Source organism: Lynx rufus, unplaced genomic scaffold (assembly GCF_022079265.1).
Source record: "Lynx rufus isolate CCGP_SWC_20201006 ecotype Redwood Valley unplaced genomic scaffold, mLynRuf1.p SCAF_7, whole genome shotgun sequence".
Classification (NCBI taxonomy): Eukaryota; Metazoa; Chordata; class Mammalia; order Carnivora; family Felidae; genus Lynx; species Lynx rufus.
In genome coordinates, this window is record NW_025814889.1 from 1,114,705 (window position 1) to 1,132,861 (window position 18,157).

Consider the following 18,157-nt stretch of genomic DNA (forward strand, 5'->3'; position numbering starts at 1 on the left):
AAGTTCTCTTTAAATTTTATTCCGAAAACACAAGCAATTTAGCTGGCGATATTAATTTGCCTCAGAAGCATCACAGTGAATGAGAGACATGTTTTAATCTCATGCAAGAAAAGGCAGCCATCTGGCGGGCGGGAACCGAGAGAGCGAGTCTCCTGCTCTCCCCGCAAACGCGGGTCATTAAAGTAATGTGTTCATCTACATAAAACTCAAATGGAATATAAAAGGTAATATTTATATACAAACAATTTAGTCCTACAATTTAAACAGTCATTGGTTTTATGAAACATTTACTTTAGTCTATCAGATTTGCATAACTTCACTTAAAAAATAATTGTGGTCATTTCTGTAAGTCACATCATTTCTTTTAGAAAGGCCTGAAACTGCTGTCCTTTGGAGATATCTGTGTATCTATGTATCTATATATGTATCTATCATCCATCTATTATCTACCTATCAATCTATCCATCTATCAACGTATCCATCATCTATTATCTATCTATCTATGTATCTTTCTATTATCTATCATCTATTTAGCTAGCTAGCTATTATCTAATTTTAAAAAGTACATGTGGCAAAGTTCTGAAGGAGCACACATTTCTGAAGGCCGCACATGTACTTCTCACTACTTTGTAGGAGTCCCTTCACTTGATGATGTCGCCTCTGCCCAGGCTTCTGTTCCCACCTGACTGTACAAGCGGGCACACCAGCTGGGGCCCTGGGGAGGCTGCCTTTCCCTCACTTTTCACTGATGAATTACAGAATTCCCACAAAATCCCGGAGAGGAGGTACATGAACTTTCCATGGAAGGAACACTGATGTTTTTGAGGGATTGGGTTCCTTCCCTTAAATCTGAGACTGTATTTCTGGGCAGGGCCAAGGACACACCAGAAAGTGAGGACAAGTTCAACAGAGTCACTTCATTTGGGATTTCGAATACCTCCTTCCCAGATTTGAAGGTACGCCAAGAAACAGAGAGACAGCACATGTAGTGAGTAATCCCTTTCACTCTGGAGGTGTGCAATATTTGTGGTTTAAGTGTATGCTTTACTCCTGACCCACGTGTAGGATCTCCTGCTTTGGGAGACGCTCTTGCAGCAAGGGTCACAGACATAGTAAATCGCAATTACGAGGCCAGGTCGCCATTGATGGGATGGCAAAGCGCTCCGGGACGCAGGCGGCTGAAGTGGTGTCTTGTTATCTCTCTGACCGCTAGTGAAGTTTGAACATTCCTTATGAATTAAAAGCAGGTAAATGGACATTTCCCCCATTGATAACAAAGTGCTTGCTTGAAATAAGCCAAGTCTTGAACAAGAAAATTAGTACTTCCAGAAGAGACAGCGCTATCCTGTGGGCCATCCAAGTATTGGTGCTGAACAGACTTCTGGAACATATTCAAGTGGTTCTGAGTCTGTGGGATCGTCAAAAAAACCCCAAATACCTTCTATATCTAGTTCCCTCTCAATAACCTTTATAATAAAGAGAAAATCAGCCTTCTTCTTATCTGGCTATAGGAGTTTAAACTCATTCAGCTAAACTGATCAATAATACCAAATGTCTTCCTGAACATAAACTGGGGAATTTTCAATGTCCAGGATCGAATGAATATACCTCTCCTTTTGTTCAAACAGCTGATATTTCTGCAATGTTGACAGAGAAAAAAAAATCCCTTGTCTGGTTTTCAGTATAGATAATCCCTCAATAAATATCTTTTTGTCTGTTTGTCAATCACGGAATATGGAAATACCAGAGATAAGTGGAGGCAGCGCCTTGGGAAAAGCTGCATTTCTTTCACCAGGAGATGTCATCTCCATGCTCAGTTCAAGTTGTGGCTTCTAAGGACCAGCGGAAACAGTCGCAGGGGTGAGCCCTCTGAGCCCTGGCTCAGGTGGTCACCGCTGGTGTGTGCCTGGCACATGAGAGAGGATGGTGATGACTGTTACATACTGTGGACAGTTGGGGTCCTTGCCTACTGTTTTTGCCACCTTGATGTGGCCCCGTGGGGAGATGTAACTCTGTAAAATTACAGTGAGGTCCGTGGTACCGTCTTCAAGTACCATCAGAGACATACACTTACTTGGCATAAAAAATAGGCACACAGATCAATGGAACAGGATAGAGAGCCCAGAAATAAACCCATGCTTATACAGTCAATTAATTTACAACAAAGGGTCTAAGAATACACAACAGAGCAAGAACAGTCTCTAATAAATGTGCTGGAAACACTGGAGAGCTACATGCAGAAGAATGAAACCAGACCACTTCCTGACACCATACCCCCAAATCAACTCAAAATGGATTCAAGACCATCTCCTTATGGATCCCGGCCCAGGAGTCCATGAAGGGGAACCCGGTCTCAGCCCACAGTCTGGCCAAGCTCCTAGCGGATCGTCAACACCAGCTGGCCAGCCATGTGAGCGTGCCATCTAAAGGGGGCCCTCTGGCCCCAGGGAGCTGCCCTGGCTGACCCCATGGAGTCCAAATGAGACATCCTCTTGAGCCCCCGTCCCCCACACTGAAGGTCTGCACACAGAACAAATGACTCGTTTGAGGCCACTAGGTTTGGGGGTGGTTGTTACAGACAGTGGACAAGCCTTGTGCAATCCACTGCATTTTCCCAGGTGACCTTGCTCCCAGTAACCCCTCAGGAAGTCTGGTTATGTCATGGCGACCAGGGTAGCCCGGACAGTGCAGGACTGTGTGCAGTGGATGTGGGCTCTGACTGCAGACGTAGGGGACACAGGTGCCCTGGAGGTCAGGTTGGGGTCAGGACGATGTGCCGCTTCTGTGTTTTCAGCTGGAAGAAATTCTGCTTCACATGGTGTCTTGTTTCTGTGCTCTGAAACCTACCTGGGAAGTGTCCTCCCTCTCGACATCACATTTCTGGCTCCATCTGCCCCTGACAGACTGGTATACTGTGAACGCTTTCACCAGACAGACAGCAGCTCTGTGACTAGGTCGTTCCATTCTTGGTGCTGACAAGTTCTGCATATGGGGGGCAACGGTCTCTAGGGTGTGTGGGGTTTCTAGTGCCGAACGTGGGCTCTGTGCTGGGGCTCTGGCTGACTCTCAGAGCTGGACTCCATGACCCCCCTTATAGGGGTGCATTTGGCCCTTTGGCTCCTGGGGGACAAATGTCACATGTTACTTACTCTAGGGAATATCTTTTGTTTCTTTTGTGAAGATGGAAACTGTAAGGTGAAGAAGCTTCCAACACTGCGTGTGCCACACAGGCTCTTTCTGCACAGGCCTGTGCTCAAGGCTGTTGCTTCTCAAGTCCCTGGGCCCAGTGTCCTTCTCTCAGCCCCATCACCAGGACCCCCAGCACGTCCAGCCAACATCTGTACTATTCATGAGATGTCTGTGGTCTGGCCTGTACTGCCACATTGCCAACACGCTCTTGGTATTGTCTCCTGTGGGCCAACCAGGTCTCTAGCTTGTTTTGCAGAAACCAAGTTTCTCAGCCCTTTTCAGCGTCCTGGGGTGGATGGCTGTGGATGGTGGGTTGATACTCACATGTGTGCCTGCCTTAGCTGTTGTTGCAAAAGCAGTGGAGGCAGCAGACACACAGTGTCCCTGACTGTTGCTCCTACTTCTCTGTTGGACCCATAGTATTGAATTTATCACTAGAGATTAGGTAAGACTGGTGCAGAAGCTATAGTAAGGTTACCACACAATCTCTGGTACAGGAGGTGCGAGAGGATTGTTAAACCAGGCTGCAAGCACTCTGGGGTTGGGTATCTAGGAAGCACCTATTTTACAAGGACCTGTATTCCGAGACTGGAAAATGACCAACACCTCCAGTTGATTTCTGCAGAGCTGGTGAGGCTGGTGAGACTTCAACAAGACGACCGCCATAGATGGGTGGGGTGGAGCACAGCCATAGATGGGGGGCTGGGGCGGGAAGGAGGGGTGCTGGGACGGGGAGGCAGGGGGACGCAGCCATAGATGGGGGGCTGGGGTGGGGAGGTGGGGAGGGTGGCATGGCACACAGAGAAAGCACTCTTCACATCTGGAATCTAAGTTTAGAAGTCAGACAGTGCCTCACTCCCCAGAGAACAGCTATAATTTTTTACAGTTCATTTTTATGGAGAAAGTTTTAATCTGTTCATTTAAAGACACATTGTGATCAATAATCAAGCTCAGGTACTTAAAATTAGAAACCATATCTAAAGGAACATTAGTTCCAGAAGATTTAGATTTTTATGTGCCGCTAACTTTGGATTCTCAGAGGCAAAGGCAAAAGCATGGCTTTGGTTTGCCTATCCTTCTGGGAGGTGGGCGTTTGCCTGTCGGCGAGGCTGTAGATGGCGGACGAGCAGACCCCGCATTCAGGACAGTGCACCATGGCAGTGGCATTGGTGCCGTCTGTCCCTCCCGTCTCGCGGACGTGCAGTGTTTGCTGTTTGATCTTTTTGAAGGGAAGTTGCACTGCTCTTTGCTGTGCTGCTACGCAACGTCAACTTGTGGTTTTGAAGGTCAGCTTTCATTGACCCAGTGAAACGACTCATTTCCCGCAGTTACACCCAGGCTTTACCATGGCGATCTTGAAGGGTGCATTTTGGGAATTGACTTTACTATGACTTTCTCTGGTTCCATAATTTCCAAGGAGCAAATGAGTTGGTCTGAGTGAGTAATGCCTCTTACCTGGTTGTTCTGGTCTTCTGGGGCCCTGTGGCACACACCACAAACCGGGGGGTTTCTTACAGTCCCAGAGGCCAGAACACTGAAGTCAAGGTGTGGGCAGGGCTGTGCAGCCTCCAGAGGCTCTGAGAGAGTCTGTGCCAGACCTTTCTTGGATCTTCTGCTGGCTTCTGGCCATCCTTGGTGTTCTCAGCTCGTGGACATGTCACTCCAGCCTCTGTGTCCACCCCCACATGGAATTTTCCTCTGTGTGCCCTCTCCTTGTCCCCAGCTCCCTCTGCCTGTCTCTTATGAGGATCTAGAACCAGCCTGAATAACCCAGGGTAAGTTCCTCCTCTCATGCTTGCCTGAGTCCCGTCCTGTAAGGGCACATTCACAGGTTCCGGGTGAGGACACCTGAGTCCCATCCTGTAAGGGCACATTTGCAGATTCTGGGTGTGAGGACATGGAATATCTTTTTGGAGGCTACCATCCAGCCCAGTGCACCTGCTGTGGCCCACCCGGAGGTCCCAGCCTGTCTCGTTTATGAGAACCTTCTGTTTCCCCTCTGCCATGGTGGGGTCTATGACCCACGGAGGGGAGTATATCTGAATACATACTTGGAGATTTGGGAAAAAACTTTTGTGTGCAGACATTAGGGGAAACATTCTTCCCAGTAGCAGTCAGGTGGGAGCATCCCAGATGACCAGCGACGGGAGCATGCTGATGGATGGATTGCTCTGAGACAGACTGCAGGGCACCATGAGCACAGGGTGGATAAGGGATGGCCAGCCATCTGCCGCAGCCAGGCCTGCACACGGGATAAGGGATGGCCGTCTGTCCACCTGTGCACAGCAGGAACTGTGAGCAGAGGCAGGAGGCTCTGGGTAACAGAACAGAAGCTTGCGGCTGTCTTCTGGGTCTGCTGGGGTATCACCAGTGGTTTCTTCTCTGCTTTCCACCTTGTTCTCCTATCTCTTCATTGGGTTTGACTTTGTCATGGAGGGGAAGCCTCTCTGCGTGGTTGGGCTTGCTCTGAGCTCTTCCTTGGCAGTAGCGGGTGTGACTGCTTGGTCTTGATTCTGCTCAGTTGCCCCCATCTGGGGGCCGCCTCCAGCCAGGAACTTTGTGGTTTGGTTTGGTTTTCCGTGCAAAGCCAGCTCATCCACACGGGATTGACCTCCCCCCCCAGCCCCCCGGGTCTGGAGCACTGGGACCACTTTTATCGTCAAGATAGCATTTATGCCATTTCTACAGAATCTACAAAGAAGAAATTATTTCACTTTCAAAAGACTTTGATGACCCAAGAATTTTCCTAGTGATTCTGATGACTTTGTTTCCAACAAAAGAAACCACCTTTCGTTTTGTGCATGTTCAATGTCAAAATTATGTTTTAAGGGAAAAAAATTAGTCTGTATCTCCATATTTCAAGGTTCTGGGGTGTCTTTTCCCATCAAAAGGGCAGCAATACTCTGATTTGCAGTGTTTGTCTTTTGGGCTTGGGGTAGGGGTCCATCAGGTGCCCCCCACCACTGCGCAGGATACCCCAGGCCTTACTTCCAGAAGGAGCTGAGCATGAGCTCCGTCAGGCAAGGGACCCACCTGTGTCCAGAATGAAGCCTTCAGGAGAGGAGATGTGGTTAGCTGTGTTAACTCGGGCACACACGCTTCTCAGGTCTTGGGTCCCCTGCCTTTGGACAGGAGTTTAATGGAATGACATCACCATACCAGCAGCTGCCCTGTTCACCTTGGACGGTTGCTTGAGCACTGGACTTACTGAGAGAAGCCGTATGAGGTTTGCATCTGTAGCTGTGGCCTTTGTCCACTCTCTCTGCATCCTGGGCCCAGAGCCTTGCCAGCTGCTCAGCTTGTGTGGTTTCACTCTACAGGCGTGGCTGGGTGCCGCCCCTCCACTGTCCCAGGCCACAGAAGCCCTGCCCTCCTGGCTGTGACACCCCTGCCCCTGAGATGCAGGAACCCTCGCTGGGCACAGGCCACCTGGCTCCTGGCCAGGCGCTGGCCACCCTCCCATGTTCTCGCCTCTGCAGCGCAGGGCAATCAACAGGGAGGGGACCCCAGCCTGCACATCTAGTGGTAGGAAGTCTGTGCTTCTGAGTCCATCGTCCCCTCACAGGGCTGGACTCGGTTCGTTGCTCCTGGGTAGTCTCGGTGAGCCAGCAGCACCGTCCACAGCCCCTTTCTGTCTTGAGATGGCTACGTGAGCATCACATCCGTGGGCACCTGCCACACTCTGTGTGTTCTACAACCCCGGTGGGGGGCCCAGGGGTGCACATGATTTCTACTCACTCCCTTATATGTAGCGTCTGCTGGGGGGGCGAGGCATAAAACAGGCCACTTCCATGAGACAAGACTCTTCCCAGGTGAAAAATGGTCCTTTGAGGCCAACAAGCACTGATGTATAACCAGCGTTGTTCTTGCTGCTCAGAGGTGGGTGGGAGATCTCCAGGTGACATAGGCGGGGTTCTGCCTGTCACTGAGCCTCAGATCCTTGGGGGATGGTGGGGGTGTTTCAGGTGGATGGGGGACCAGGCCGAGTGAGCCCTGAATCGTCTGTCTCGAAGGGTAGAAAAGTTGCCTGTGGACAGAGGGATGTACACAGGAGCTCCCATCTCTGAGGAGGGCTGAGCCCCTCTCGTAATGGGCAGAATTAGTTATGTGATTTCCAGAGAATCCTAGAGGGCTTGTGGAAGAGAGTCATATTGCTGGCCTAAGGGGGATTGACCTTCTCTGTAGTGAGGCTCTTGTCCTCGTGGGGAACAGGGGCACTCGGTCATCTTGCTCACCCAGGATGCGGCTGCTGCTGCAGGGCTGTGGCAGGGTGAGGTGGGGGGTGGTCTTCAGGCAAGGCCAGAGGACACAAAAGACCAACTGGAAGCCGTAGAGAATACGCAGGCAGTGTGAGCACTTATCCAATGGCTGGAATCCAGGAAATGTGTTCACAATATCTTATGGCTCATTTTAAACCACTGTAAAAATTTCAAGCTTTCTATAACATGTTGTGCTGTAAATCCGTGTTTACACTCTTACCGCTGACGTTGTAAAATGACGTCAATTGTTAGTCACGAAATCGTACTCAGGGTATGTATGGTGCTTTAATTTACATTGCTTACGTGTCATTGATCCAAAAGTGACCCCTGTGTATTGGTTTTGATCTCTGGGAGGAGAGAACTAATGTTGCTGTGCTGGTTGTTTAGGTCTTTAGACATTGGCGGCTCCCTATTCATTACACACGGATATGAAGGGATTTGCAAATCTGGTGGATGCACTTTCTTTACCTTAATTAAAAATACAATTTTATTCATTTATTTTTATCTAAATACAGAAAAGTCACATGTGATAGGTACTTAAGTCAGCCGACTATTTCTGTTTCATGGCTGCTCGACTACAACTCCACCTGCGATTGGAGAAACTTCTGAACTACTGTGTGGACACAGCTTGTGGGTCCAAGCAGCTTTGGGGTCACACCCTTGTGATGACAGTCAGCAGTTAGACTTACTTGTCTGTGACCCTTCCTGACAGTCTCTGGGCAGCACAAATAACTGTTAGCGTTGGCAGCCGGTGGGCAGCGTGAGGGGTCAGCGGAGGCTGGACCCCTGCATTTGACAGGCCGTCTGGGCCATTGGAAGGAAGTAGGCCCTTAGCTTCTGGTTCCCATTGGGCCCCCCGAGCCACACTTTTCACGTTGGACGTTGTGGCTGCTCTGGGCATAGACAGGTCACGTTGGTGCGGTATTTCCCGACCGCCAATGGGAGGCACCTGTTTGTGCTGCGTGAAGGCACAGAACTTCAGGGTTTGGCGCCTCATCAGATGGGGGAGTGGCTGGAAAGTCCGAGACGGCTCTGTCTTTCCTGCTGTTCTCCCGCAGCAACAGCCAGGAGCTTCCACATGTTCACTGATGACTGTCCTCAGCAACCCCTGCTGGCCCGGTCGTCTGTTTCCGGTCTGTCTGCCTCACAACGTCCCACACGCAGGCTCTGGGGTTCAGACGCCAGGACTGCCTCCGTCACCCTTTCTCCTATACCTGTCCACTTCTCTGTTTCTCTTGCAAGTGTGAATGTGATGTAGTGCTCAAGGGGTGGGTGGACCAGGGTAGGAAGAGCAGGCAGCCCCATGGGACCCACTAGTGACATGAGGGACGGGAGGGTGGTGCCCTTGTCAGCCTCCGTGGGGACGACCTTGCCCACGTGGTGCAGACTGAAGCCAGATGCCTCCGGCTGGGGCTGATTGTGGACGGTTCTCCCAGGATGCCTGTGTTAGGAAGGCAGTGTGTCCGCACTGGTGGGGGGTTTGTTTGCGTGGTGAGAAGGATGAGCTGTGTGACGACAGTGCAGCCAGGGTCAGGCCAGCAGATGTGGGAATGAATGAGAGGGAGACGGGGCTAGGGAAGCAGAGGGAGGATGAGAGGGGGCACCAGGGAGGCAGGCTCTGGCCCCCAGAGGAGTGATGAGGGGCAGCATTGGGACTGGGGTCCCAGACGGGATGGGACAGGCCTGTGTCTCCCGCCTGCACACACACGCCTGTTTTGATTCCTGTCCTGATGTGTTCACGTCCTCCCAAGTGAGAGGACACACGTGTCATTTCTAGTGTCCATAACTTGGTAAGGTCCTGCATGACTCTGATGTCACTGGTGTGCTGCTAACAGCCGGCTCTCCAGAAAGGAAAAGGCACTGATTTGTAACCTTTGCCAATTTCCATGGTGTAAGTACCATCCCTGTGGCCAATTTCATGGGGCTGGTGTGAGGCCAGTGAGCACAGATTTGGGACAAGGTGTGCAGGAGCTGACATTTTGTGGACCTCCGAGATACAGACACAATGGGTGTGGAAAGGGCACAAATAACAGTAAATAATTAGGAGGCGGTGAGTTTTGAGTGTTTCCTGCCTTTATTTTTGATATAACTTATTTAGCTGTGAGTCGCTGTTATCTGACTCGTATTAACAGCTAAGTCTGACAGTCGGTGTTCAAAGTTGCCTGAAAACCATCAGCTCATCAGCCACGTTGGCCCTGGAGGCCCTGGAGGCCCTGCCCAGCGTGTGGCGTGTTGCGCTTACAGATTTGAGAGCCAGGTGGGTCCTCCCCCAGCCATAGGCTCCTGAAAGGCGGACGTGACTTGCACATCTCCGAGCTCATACCCACACTCTCCATGTAGAACCTCAACTGTGCCAGGATGGCAGCATCAGCTCTCCGAGTTGGAACACTTTCTCTGTGTTTCTGTAGGAAGAGTCCTTATTTGGAACGTTACTGAAGCCCTAGGCGTGATTTCGTTTCTGTACAGGACAGAAAACAGACGCACATGTACATCACCGGGTGGTCCCTTTGTGAAGCCTCTGCATAAGTCACGTGTGTTGCAGACGCTTGTGGTCTTGAGTCACATGCCAACGTGTGCTCCCGTTCAAACCCTGCCGCATGCGCCGACATAACTCACGCATTGGTGCTGACACCCTCGACTTGTGTGCGGGGCCATGCAGACACTGGTGCACCACAGTGCATGATCTTCCTTCATCATCGCCGCCATCCTTGGCCCAGTGTGCAGGGGCGCCAGCAAGTACTGTCTAGCAAGAGCCACACCTGCACCTCACTGTGGAGAGAGGGGCCCTGAGCTTGGCCCTTCCACGCAGAAGCAAGCAGTTCCTGCATTTTTTGGGGGGGCGGCAGAGACAGACACGGAGACACAGACACAGGGGGAGGCAGAGAGGAAGAGAAAATGGGGCTGGGGGGCAGTAGGAAGGTGGGTGAGGGCTTGGAGAGATGAATGAGTGAGGGGAGGGCTCTGTGTGCCCCTCAGTGGCCCTGCTACTAGATGTAGGGACCTGAGCTCAGTGCACGGAGAGGGACTGCCTGCGGGGCTGGGGTCCACCTGGCTCTGTCCATTAGTTCCTGGCTCAGCTCAGGGAGAGACAGCTGACCTTCCAGGCTGCCCAGAGCTGTGATGGTCAGTGTTTCCACACGTGTACCCAGGGTACCGTGTGACCCCCCTGCGGGGATGCAAGTGGGCTTTTGTTTTTCCAGATGTTATTAAAAAAAGTGGAGCCTGGCTTCGGAGCAGGTGCATCGCCGTGGACACACCTGTGAACAACGGCCCTGCTGTGCGTTCTGTATCCCGGGTTTGATTTGCTGCCGGTTGACGTTTAAGGTCCCAAAGACAATGAAATCACACTTCTGCAGTGTTAATTCACTTCATCCTTCCAGGGAGCCAGAGAGTTAATTTAGAAGCCCAATGTGATCTTCAGGCACCCAGAAGATTTCCGTTGAGTGAAAATTGCCCCTTTTTTCCTGCTTCTTGAATAGATGAGATTATTACAAAGGAGGAATACATTTTCTTCTGGAAGATGAGCTGCTTGACGAGTCTGGGCTGTTCGTTTGATGCAGAAATCAGTGCTTTGATTTATTGTCATTAGGCTGTCCTGTCGCCTCTGCTGGCCCTGACAGTTACAGCCAGGGAGGTAGGTAAATGGCCCTACTTTTCCTGTAGCTATTTGGTAATTCCCGAGGAGAATTTGGCTTTGCCACTCAGCCTGAGAAGTCTGAGGAGGCAGGGGCGCCATGTGCAGGGCCTGCAGTGGCCTGGGGCAGGCCTGGGTCCCCGGCCCACAGACAGTGGCCTCCCCTCGCTCTGCCCTGTCCTTGCTCTTGCCTCACCCAACAGCTCCTCTCTTGGCCTCCCAGGAGACACACCGCATCTCCTGGTAAAGCAGGCGTCTGGCCAGTCAGCAAACACCTGCAGAGCAGTGGGCATGCCCAGCCCTGTGCTAGGTGTCGTCTGATCGACCGATGGGCAGACAGTCCTGCCTCACTGGTGTCCACCTCCCGGGAACCATACCTGGGAGGGTGCACCTTCCCTGGGCCCTGTGGGGACACCCTGCCACCCTCATCTTGCCTCCAGGTCCCCCCGTGGTGGCGGCACATTCTAGGTGTGGTCCTCCATTGCTTGCACCTGGTCTGGCTTCCCTTGGGCCTCCACATCACCCCCACCCCTTAACCTTGCTCTCCTGTCTCTGGTGAGTTCCGACCCGAGGGCTTTCCAGGCCAAGGACCTTGGGGACAGCAATGTGGCTGGGTGGGGTGGGGCTCGCCCCAAGATCCCATCTACATAGAACTCACTATTTTTACTTAGTTTACAGATTACAGATTAATGAGCGTAACCAAGTGTCCAAGAGATGTTTTGATGCACTCTTAACAATAACCTCATTGTTACTGTCACCATCAGGGTGGCTCTGGAACAGTTTACGGCTGTCTTGGGGCAAACTCTTGCTGCAGTGTTCCCTCCCTGCCATCCCCAGGTGCTCTGGGATGGTTTCCAAACCCAAGTGACAGGAACGCTCCTCTGTGGGGATGGCATCTGGGAGCACAGGAAGAGGGTGGTGGGGTCGTGAGCAAGAGGGCTCTCCCTGAGGACAAGGTTCCTTTGAGGGGCACCTGCATGCCCTTTGTAAATCCCTCTTCCTCCTGCTGGCTCCCTGCCGAGAGCCTTCAAGGGGGGACTATTGATGTTCCATCTAAAAAGAGACTCTTTCCTGGCACAGAGGGGGAACTCCCACCCAGCTGGCATCACGGGTGGACACGTTTTCTGGAAGGTCTGTCACACTTTAGGGAGATCTGATGGCAGGGCCCACATGCTGGAGGCAAGAAGGCCCAGCTTTCTGGAGAGCTGTGGGGTCTGTGAGGTGGGCTGGCTACTTGGGTGGGGAGTGGCTCCCAGGGCCGTGCTCAGCAAAGGTGGGCCTGGAAAGCTCTGTCTGCTTCTCGATGGCCCCGTGAGCCAGCCTGGTGGAGCTGGACCACTGTGATGCTGCCCTGAGCCCGTGTTTCTGTGAGAGTGCCTGCTGGCCGCAGCCTGCAGCAACCAGGCCCTTGCTTGGGCACGCACATGCAGCTGAGAGTGTGGCCTGTGAGAGAGGCAGAGGGATAAGGCTTCCTGCTCCCCCAGGACACCTTCCCTGTTGCACCCTCACTCAGACCTCGCCAGGCCGCAGCCACCTGGGCGGAGGTGAGCAAGGGGGCCGTTACCTGGCAATCTTGTCTGTGCAGGACATGGTGACCAGTTGCTCACCCAGCAGGACGCCATCCCATGTCTGTACGGTGCTGGGGCCCCGGACGGGGACGGTCCCTTCCCCAGACTCGATCTTGGTGCGTAGATGTCCACGGAGCTTCCTGACGATGTGCTTACTGCTGTTGACTAGGAGGTAAGAGGCAGCTGTGAGAGGCTGGGACCCTGTTTGTGCAGAGGGTGAATCCCCACCCGGAGTGGTGTGGGAGGAGGGGGGCCCCCGTGCCGTGGACACCTGCTAGTCTGGGGAAGCACAGATAAGTGTCCCAGTGGAGGGGGGGCAGTGACTGGTGCAGAGCTGGGCTCCAGAGTGCCACCTCTAGACCAGGTCAGCCGACTTTGTATAATGGGCCAGACAGTAAATATCAGAGGCTCCGTGGCCTTTTGGCCTCTGTCCAGCCACTCACTGTGCTGCCACAGCATAGACAGGTCAGTGAATGAGTGTGGCTGCATTCCACTTTATGGATGCTGAAATTTGAGTTCCATATAACTTTCATTTGTTGTGAGATATTACTCTTTTCACCTTTCTCAGCCATCTAAAAATGTGAAAACCATGCTTCATTCACGGGCCATACAGAAAGGAAGTGGGTGGGATCTGGCCTGAGGGCTGTGTTCTGTAGGCCCTACGTTTCCTAGCTCCTTAACCTTGGGAACGTTACTCATGACCACTGTGACATAATTACTGCATCTTAAACTAGGGCGAATCATGATGCCTGCCTCCTGGGCTATGGGGGTGGATGAGATAGGGCATGGACAGTACAACAGGGTGTCCATTGTCACCCAGGGTCTCTATGAGGACGAGATGGAGCCTATGATTGGTTCCTGTGGGTCCCTCATGCCTCCATTTCATATTCTCCTTTCCTTTCTGGAGCCCCCTCCATACACACACACACACACACACATATATAGAGGCACACACACCTACGCCACACCCCATAGTCCATGGTTATTTGGAGAACTAGCATGAACAAGGTGAAGATTGTTTTTATCTTGTCTTTCTCTAAAAAAGTTCTGCACATTAAGTCTGGATTATATTGGGATATGGAAATGGTTAACTGCTTTGCATACAAATGATATATAGCACAGTTATTCCAGCATTTACATACATATGGCGACATGCATGGATACTAAAGATACTTCCTTTAAAAATGTTCTATTTAAGTTTTGAAGTCCTGGAAATAGGATTTCTCTCTTATTTATCATACTGAAGGCATAAAATAATAAAAAATATGTGGATTTATATAGGCACCTTCTTTTATAGATCTCAAAGTAATTTCCAGTCTATTTTATCATTGTTTGTAGGAACTGAAGTTCTTTGACTACATTTCCATTGTACCTCAAGCCCATGTCTTAGGGAGAAAGATTGCTGTACTCCTTGAAGAAAGTAAACTTTTAAGAGGTTTCAGATTGCTTTTTGATCCTCACCAATGAGGTACTTGATGAGATCCAATTTTGACTGATCTGTAAGTCATCCACAGAAGGAAGAACCAAGATGAGAGACTGAGCCCTGGGTATGCAAGCCAGGGATGCCCCACAATGATGACAATGAGGGTACAAATCTCTGTTGCTTTCAATGGCACTAGGAAATCAGATGATGACAATGACTCTGGTGGTGATAGTGATGATCATCATGACAGTGATGGTGATGATGATGATGGTAATGGTGATGCTGGTGGTCATGATGATGATGATGATGGTGATGGTGATGATGGATATGGTAATGATGGTAATGGTGATGATGGTGATGATGGTAATGGTGATGATGATGGTGATAGTGATGATGGAGATGGTGATGATGGTGGTGGTGATGGTGAGTGGTGATGATGGTGATGGTAGTGATGATGGTGATGATGACAATGGTGGTGATGATGATGGTGGTGATGATGGTGATAGTGATGATGGAGATGAGGGTGATGGTGGTGGTGATGAGGGTGATGGTGACAGTGGTGATGATGGTGGTGTTGATGGTGATGGTAGTGATGATGGCGATGATGACAACGGTGGTGATGATGGTGATGGTGGTGATGATGGTGATAGTGATGATGGAGATGAGGATGATGGTGATGATAGTGATGGTGATGGTGACAGCGGTGATGATGACGATGGTGATGATGGTAATGGTGATGATCGTGGTGATGATGGATGTGAGGATAATGGTGGTGATGATGATGATGGTGATGATGGTGATTATAATGGTGGTCAGGATGGTGATGTCGATGATGGTGATGATGACAATGGTGGTGATTATGAGGGTGATGGTGACAATGGTAATGGTGATGAGGAGACATGATGATGACGATGATGTAGAAGATGATATAATGACAGAGATGATGACAGTAATGGTGACGATGGTAAAATGAACATCAAATTATTCATATGACTCAAGACGCTCGAGCAAACATTTGCTTTGACCTGACTCTTTACACTGCCCAGGTGGGGTCTTACTTATCTCATCGACTTCCTGTGGCAGGCAGCACTGGGAGAGTGGAGGACCAATACACCTCAGTTCCCACAGTTTATCACAGTGTCATAGAGCTTGTCATATCCCCCTATGATGGGGATATTTTCTCAGGGAATATGGTACTTTCTGCCCCTCTCTTTGTATTAATTATAGTGTCCTTGTCATTCTCTCGATGCTCCAACTGTTGTGTAATTTTTCAGACTTTGGAAGTTGCCTGATATATTACAATATCAGGCTTTTCTAAATTCTTACCCTCTGCTTCTGCACAACTGACTTTCCGTGCAGTAGACTTTATGGTCTGTTAATGCCCTGACAACAGGGAGTCCTGGCTTCAGTCAACAATTGGTTTGTAGGAGTTAACTCAAAGTTCTCAGGTGGATTAATTTTGCCTGAAGAGCCAGGTGCATGAGGCACTCCTGAAAAGTGTTTATTTTTGGAAGTGCTGTGTCTCGGGCTGCCTTCCCCAGCATGCTCCCTGATGAGCGTGATCCATCCTGGGGGCGGGGGGTGCTCTGAGTGTTGGTGAGCCCACTTCCTCCAGTTCTTTCTTGCCTTATTGTGAGCGGGGAGAGAGAGCTAAAGTTGGCACTTGAAGCAGAACAAAACAGCAGTACAGCCAGAGGCTGCATGGACTGGATCTGCATGGGCTGTGGCGTAGTGCACCCGGGAGACCCTGGGGGTGTGCAGTGTGTGCCTGCCTTGTGCATGCAGATACCCCCAAATCTATAGGAATATTCTAATCTGCTGCTAGTACTCTAAGTCCTCAGACTCTTCATTATGGCATTTATCAATCTCGAGCCCTTACCTGTGAAGATGGATGTCAAGATAAAGTAAGGATTGTCATATGCTTTACAGGGTTTTCAAGTGAATGTTTAATTTTTAGGAGAGACTGGAAAGAAAGCAGAGATCAATGGCAATTGAAGGAGCCCACCTAGGGAGCACAGCTGTGTCTAAAGAGCGAGACATGGCTGCTGCAACGCCGTTGGCAGAAAGAGAGCCAGAAATGGGGGAGAAAGGAGTAGGAATGGAAGACAGTATTTCTAAGCAACAGATAAACTTTTAGTTTCTAAATCATCTTTAAAAGGTGTATGTATCCCAGAAGGTACACCTACGGTGAGATCCAGTATTTACTATAATAGTGTCTGCATCATCCATCGTGTAGTCATGTGGGTGTCCTTTGTCTTATGTGACACAGCGGTGATCGTGATGGTGGTCAGTTATGAGGTCATCTGAATGTGTTTTTTCTATGGTGCACCGATATTGTCATATGTTGCACACGTCTGTGACTCAGTGGGCAGAAACCTGAAGATAGGGCTTTCAGGAATGTGCTTTAGACTTCCAGACTTTGTATGTGATTTTGGTCTAATCTCTTGAACTCCCCTAGGTACAACCAATGGAGCAGGCTTAGAACATACTGGCATTTAGTACGTGCTCGTGAGATATGATGCAGTCATGCCCTTTGTCACAGCATTTGGGGGAAGATGGAGGGGAGAATTTACATGGTTAAATCTTGGAAAATGGCAGTAAGAACTGAGTTTCCCAGGTTATTTAAAAGATGCACCGTGAAAGGCATTTGCATTAATGATGTTGGTGAGTCAGGAGGATGGTGCTTGCTCAGCCGCAGTGAAGGGCCCTGGATCTTGTCTATGGAGGCTCCCCTCACAGCCAGCTGGGGCCAGCCCGGCTCTGCCCACAGCCATTCAGGACATGACATCACCCTTGTGGCTCTGGCCTTGGGGAATGAATGGAGTTGCTCTGGGTCGCCAAGACCAATGACCGTCATAGCATAGGCTCATCCCTACTGGTAAGAGCCTTGTCCACCTGCCCTCCACGCCAGCCTGGCCCCTGCAGAGACTCTGGGAGACCCCTTTTGCATGCAGACCCAATCTGGGCAGGAGGCCGCTAGGGGATTTTGAGTCCTGTTGCTGGAAACACGTCAGATTCTCAGAACACTGGGGAGGTTTTAAAAGTTCCCCACTCTACCCTGAATACACCAGAATCTTAGGAAGAGTGGCGGCAGGAAGCCACATTTGTGAGACTCCCCAGGTGATCCCGATAGAGAAGCCGGGTTTGGAAACAGCTCGTCTGCTGGCAGGCAACACACCTTGCAAACATTTCAGACCGATTGGTTTTGATTTCACTTTTAAAGACTCCAGGAAGGAAGAATTACGATCTATCTAGATGAATATTTTTGAGGAAAAAAATAAAACTGGGGAATTTAGAATTTTTTGAGCTGCAGGCGTCTGAGGGAGGTGAGGCTGCTTCACAGCACAGGGCTCAGTGTTGTCTGAGACAGGGCCTTAGGGACTTCGGGGTCAGGGAGTCATGGACCCATTAGAGCCCCTGAGACAACAGGGCCAGGCATCGTGGGTGGATGGCCACCATCGCTCTGTGGCACTTGCTCTTGGAAACACCAGGTCAGATTCGGTTCTCTGCCGGGCCTTGCGGCATGTGACACTGGCTTACTGGCTGTCCAGACCTCTCTACAGAACTTCCTTGCCACACTGCACTCTTTAGTCGAAGGGGAATGATGTCAGCAGCTGTGTCCAGAACTTTCTCTTAGACTCAGTATGTGATTCAGGTGTGATTACAGCTCCTGTCGAGATGTGTGTGTTCACATGGGTGTCCCTGTGTGTGCGCACGTGTCTTGTGCGTGTGTGTGGGGGAGGAGAGCCCGGAGCACTGTCGCTTCCTGCCGAGCAGAGGAGGCTGAGGACAAATGCGGGGATGTGGTGGGCAGCAGGCGGGGAAGGTGCGGAGGGCCTGGGGAGGTCTCAGCTCCAGCGCTGGGGCTCCTGGGCACGGGTGGACCCGGCACATCTGTGTCCATGCACCTTTGGGGCTGTGATTCCAGAGCTCCGTTTAGGAACATGGAGCTGGGCTGGATTCTCCAGGGTTACCTGTTGGAGGTAGAGGCGCTGACTTCTGGGAGTGGATGGCCCCACAGGCCTGCACATCCTGCAGGGACTTGTCCCCACTGGCTCCCTGGCAAGAGCCCCTGAGAGCAGAG

The 18,157-nt window shown here is 50.8% G+C and overlaps 1 protein-coding gene across 1 annotated transcript in view; it reads right to left on the reverse strand.

Annotated features, from left to right (window-relative positions):
* The window catches only part of ADARB2 (adenosine deaminase RNA specific B2 (inactive)), a 414,146-nt gene that overhangs the window by 15,805 nt on the left and 380,184 nt on the right, over positions 1 to 18,157 (reverse strand). The window contains exon 7 of the mRNA XM_047066930.1: positions 12,647 to 12,815. Coding sequence (XP_046922886.1) covers positions 12,647 to 12,815 — 169 coding nt within the window. The remainder of the gene's footprint in view (positions 1 to 12,646; positions 12,816 to 18,157) is intronic.